The sequence below is a fragment of the Odontomachus brunneus genome, unplaced genomic scaffold, assembly GCF_010583005.1.
Source record: "Odontomachus brunneus isolate Ranch 3 - 2012 unplaced genomic scaffold, Obru_v1 Obru_scaffold_079, whole genome shotgun sequence".
In the NCBI taxonomy this organism is placed as follows: Eukaryota; Metazoa; Arthropoda; class Insecta; order Hymenoptera; family Formicidae; genus Odontomachus; species Odontomachus brunneus.
This window is the reverse complement of record NW_022639529.1, coordinates 1,175,007-1,180,268: the sequence shown is the minus strand read 5'-3', so window position 1 is coordinate 1,180,268 and position 5,262 is coordinate 1,175,007. Positions and strand designations below refer to the sequence as shown.

General features: G+C 33.6%; 1 protein-coding gene across 3 annotated transcripts; it reads right to left on the bottom strand.

The window, feature by feature from the left end:
* Positions 1-1,038: 1,038 nt before the first annotated feature.
* Positions 1,039-5,026, bottom strand: LOC116847526. 3 transcript variants are annotated; one of them, XR_004378779.1, is made up of 3 exons: positions 2,636-5,022; positions 1,357-1,499; positions 1,039-1,262 (listed from the first exon to the last, which is right to left on the bottom strand). XR_004378779.1 is itself a non-coding variant. In XM_032822622.1 (3 exons), exons 1-3 carry the CDS (start codon positions 3,751-3,753, stop codon positions 2,997-2,999), a joined length of 435 nt encoding a protein of 144 aa, XP_032678513.1. In that variant the 5' UTR covers positions 3,754-5,026; the 3' UTR covers positions 1,501-2,996. The 3 variants fall into 3 exon arrangements, 2 of the variants coding, with proteins under 2 accessions (XP_032678513.1, XP_032678512.1); XM_032822622.1 differs by lacking the exons at positions 1,039-1,262; positions 1,357-1,499 and having other exon boundaries at positions 1,501-3,368; positions 3,515-3,548; positions 3,725-5,026; XM_032822621.1 differs by lacking the exons at positions 1,039-1,262; positions 1,357-1,499 and having other exon boundaries at positions 1,501-3,548; positions 3,725-5,026.
* Positions 5,027-5,262: the final 236 nt, after the last annotated feature.

Genomic DNA, 5,262 nt, shown 5'->3' with positions numbered 1-5,262 from the left:
ATATATATATATATATATATATATATATATATATATATATACATAAATAAATACATAAATACAATAAAATTAGTTTGAATCGCCAAAAACCTAAAATTAGGTTTCCGGACGGGTAGTGTTCAAACATACAAAGTGGTTATAACAATATTTATTGTGTATGAAATTAATTTCACTTGGCATAAACAGTTTGATATCATTTCTTTTTATGAGAATTTTACCAATAACTTTTATATAATATTTATTTATATGGGGAAAGCGCATACACTTGGCGCCTTTTTTACCTTTTTTTTTTTTAAGAAAAAGGTAGGTTTGTTATGATATCACATCTTTTTCACGAAAATGATTATTAAGTACCTATTGTACACACAAATTTGACATAAAATGCATAAATAAATTTATACAGATAGGTAAGTGTTACGTCTGGATATTACGTCCTGGTAGAGAACGCAACACGACGTAAGGTCTCGATCGTACTAGCAAGTCGAGTTACGAGTCAACGACCAGAAGGATCGCTTTACGCGTGTACCGACGTACGACGAGTGGTCCTTTTTCGATCAGAGAACTGAATCTCTTTATCGCGGACGGACCGAGAGCGGATAAGAGAAATGAAGGGGGAAAAGGGAAGGATTCGAAAAGAAATTGTGATATAATTTGAATTGGAATTTAGATAATTCTTAACGATTACATTTATTTTCCTCGCGGGGTTGTTACAATTTTTATTAATTACTAGCACGGAGACAAAGTACGCGCGTGTGTGTGTGTTTGTGTGTGTGTGTGTGTGTGGACTTCTGGGTGAGGGTGAGCACTAATGTTCAGGATCATTGGGAGGTAAAGAGAGTGAAAAGTTCTAGGAGTCTAGGAAGGAACCTGTGCGTAATCCGGGACAAATACTGTACGCGAGCTACCCGGAGTTAAAGTTTTGATATTGAAGAAAACGAGTAACAAACTATAACTTACTGTTGATGTGCGATTTGGAGGAGAGAGTAACTGTTGCTGGATTTCTCAGTTGGGTCCCTTTCGATCCTCGTCTGGATAGAACCTGGTGTTTGTGTGTGAGGGTTGTGGACGATCGCACGATGAATACAGCAATAAGCACAGAGAGTTGAGTAGCTGAACCCTTAGGGTACTTGGATTTTTCCTCAGTGGTAGTAGAAGCACAAGAGTAAGAGAAGTCCAAGAGAAGTGACGTCCAAGAGAAGTGAGGTAAAAAGAGCGTAAGAAGAGGCCGAGGTGCGCGGAGTCGCGCTTATATACGATATTAACTGGAAATGGTTTGTTGGAACTTTAATTGTTGGTAATTTGAAAAAGTATTATGGCCTCGACATTTTTGCATTAGGATTTTTTTCTTCAAGTTACCTCAAGAATCCTTTCTTAAGAGATAATGCGGTAGTGGCGGGACGCCCTGTATAACGGATAGTAATATACAATCACATATATACTCTATTTCAATACAGTATAAACTATTTTTCTCGGATAAATTTTGGAACATAGTCGGCAATCTACACAATAAAAAAATTTATTTTTAAGTAATTACATAAAGTTAAGTTTTATCATTTATTAGATCACTGGGTATATTCAGGAATGGATCGAAAAAGTGCTCAAAACGTATTGAAACAAAATGTACATATCCTACACTTTTACAGAAACAGGAGAGAGAAACATAATATATATTTACTAATGAATGTATTCTATTAAAAGATCTATATATCACTGGCGGCGATGAATATATTTTATTTAGGTAAAAATAATAGTTGATATCTCGGAAGACACTACCCGAGCAAAAATTGAATCTAGTGATTGTTTAGTGAAGACACAGAAAAGTTGGGTCTTACATCGCTACTAGCTAGTAGTACTTGCTAGCTATTAGCTAGAAATGTAACGCTCACTTCTCCTAGTGGCTGTACTAGAAAAATAAGCTAGTACCTAGATTCAAAATAATAACTTGTAACTATCTAGCCTGCACTAGACAGTGAATAGATAGTAAAACGAAAAAATTATTTTTCTTCGATAATTTCACTTTGTCTCTCTCTCTCTCTCTCTCTTTAGAAGAGGTGATCCAATGGAGTTTGGTTTCCTGTAAATTTTCTTCATTACTTATTATTTCCATTCTATTAGAAAAATTTATTTTATACTTCGGGACTTGAACCTGAAGACCTCTGGCTCTTGAGTCTGGTACTTTACTTGCTAGAACACTACTATAGTCGGTAGTAAACGTTTTATGTTAGCTACATTCGGTTTACTCAACGCCCTTTTACCTAATGTCTAGATGAAAAAAACTACACAGTGACGAGATGGAAGATTCAGTAAATCATGAATAGAAATTAAATATCAAACGCTGTCTAGTAACTGTTTAGTAGCAATGTACTGTAAATCCAGAATGAATATTTAGCCAGTCACGAGCTAGTGACTGGCTAGAAAACTTATCTAGTCATTACTATCTAACTACTAGTCTTGAAATCTGCTCTACTAGATATATTTATGCTCGGGTAATAGTTCCAGGTGTGTTTCAGTATTTTCATATATATTTTGACAATGTAAAATGTAAAAGTAGATGTATCGAGTTATGAATATTGATTACAAAGTACAATATAGAGAATATAATGTATATAAAATGTGTTACAATTTTACATATCACCTATCAACTGCAGAACACGGACGATAAAGAAGAGATTTACAAGTTGACTACACTCAACTCAGTATCGAATGATCTGCATATAATACATATAACTACGGCATGACGTACGACAATTTGTAAAATTGTAAGATACTTTGTATGTGGCAAACATTCTATTACTTCATATATAACATGTTTTATATATTCTGGAAAAATAAGAAACTATTAATTTATGTCTGAGTATATGCCTCAGTAAGAAATATATTACTTATTCCCGAATTTTATTAAAAAGCGAGTATCATCAATTATACTAAGATAAAAATGAGATCAAATAACACGTTATCTTCACACTTTGACTGGGCTAGTCATACCCACTTTAGATTCATGAATACATAATAAAATGTGCATTTCGGTAATAAAGTCCTCCAGTTACATAGTCTCTATATGGTGTACAACCGTGGAATTTATTTTTTCTGTGCAATCGTTTTCTGATTGCACCTGTTACTTCTTCTATCTTATTTATATTATCTCGCGCTGTATCTTCTGAATCGGTGGTTAAAAGTAACGGACACTCTTGCGCTATTATTGTTGTTACGGAATCAAACCACGTTCCTACGAGAATACCTTCTATTTCGGGTAGCATGATCACATTTGGTTGCTCATATGATTCTAAGCATACATAATCGTAATACGTCTCTGACACACTTTTAACAGAAAGTTTCTTCCCCTTGTAACGGCACTTGCTACACACAAACTTTAGATCGCGCGATTCAAATATTGGCGATTTTATAAATACAATATGCAGTTCCCTTATTTTCAATACATGTAAGAGAATATGCCAAATTTTCAAATACATTACATCTATTCTATTTGCATCTATAATATGAACAACGTATTTACCTGCAGTGCATATAAGAGATAATAAGTTTGTTTCCTGTAACGCGTAATATAATGTCAGCGGACCGGATACAAGATCAGAAAATACATATTGTTTAAATTCCCAGTGAGGAGTTAAAATATTGGAGTTTAATTTCATTGCAAGATTATTCAAACTTATTCTGGGTGCATAATTATCAATAAATGCAATAATATCATGATAAGGTTTCTCACCGGGAAATTTGGTGAACTGTAGTGGACATACATGTCCCATTTGGACGTTAATATATTCTATATTTATGTTCAAAAAAAGCAGTAGCTCAATGCAGTAATCCTTGTGTTTTAGTTTAAAATATTTTCGATGATCATCACAAAAATTGGCTGAGTAACAAACGTTGCAGGGCTTGATGTTTACTTGTTGGTGACACATATAACATGATTTTGCGCATATAATCATCTCTGTTTCGTACCGGTATGTACAACGTGATAGAATAGCCAGTATTTTAGGAAAAATATCCTTCCGTGATTCTATCCATTCCTCCGAGATATAATATCTGTCCCGAAGCGATTTGTCTGTTATTAAAATTGCTAAAACTCTGCAAATCTCCAAATGTGAATACTTATGTATTTCCTGGTGCTTTTCGGAACAATAAGAAATCATATAACATCGATTACATGTTATTAAGTTGCTGCTGAGCAGTTTGCAAACATGACAAATGTTTGGGTTGAAAAACTGATTATATTTGTCTTCTGTGTATGGTCCTTTAAAAGTTATTACTTTCTGTGAATACATCACGATACGTCTTAGTAATTATCGTTTATGATTATTTTGTTTGAAGTATTTACTTCAAAATAATGCGACAATTTCAAACTCGACAACTCACAGAGTGTAACAGAAATATTTATACCGATTATATATAGATATTTGATCAGTAATAATACAAGGGACACTAATATCGAGTACAAATATGTTTGTATCGAAAATGTTGTTGACAAGATAAGTTGTATCTACCGTTATGACGAACTAGAAATATTGGTAATTATGTACAATAAGACCTTTTTCGAATTTTGATATATTTTTGCAGGTCTTTTGGTAAAAATATTTATTTTAACTCCAACATTGATAATCAATCGGGAGAGTCCGAAAAATATACAAGTTATATATTAACTTTTTTTTCACATTAATATTTCGCTTGTCAAACGTTGCTGATTTCCAATAATTTAAACAAGTTACTGACCTTGGATGTCGCTGATATTCACCTATCTTATGTACTTCGATGCGTAGAAGCCGAATCTGAAAGTTAAAATCGTCTCTCGACTCTACAAACCGAGAAATTAATTGTTAAAAATGCTATGTATGATAGATTAGGAAACCTGTCATTGCAACGAAAAGTCTGTTCGTGGAATTGTTTTTTATGTACTGGTACAGTAAGTATTGCAATATCGAACGACTAAAATGGGACTGCGTCCCCCGCACCCCTCCTAAAAACGAACGTAACCCAACCTATCGCCACATTACCCGTCAGTCATGGTTTATTAAAGTGTCTAACTTCTTTTTTTAATAATTTTTTAATAAACAATGACTGACGGTTAATGTGACGATAGGTTGAGTTAGGTTAGTTTTAAAGGCGGTTGTGGAGGCGCAGTCTCTTGCTAGTCGTTCGACATTGCAGTTACATAATGTGATTAAAAGATCAGTAACTTGTTTGTATTGTGAGGAAACAGCAACGTTTGTCAAGTGAAAAAAAGTTAAAAAAAGTTAAAACAATATA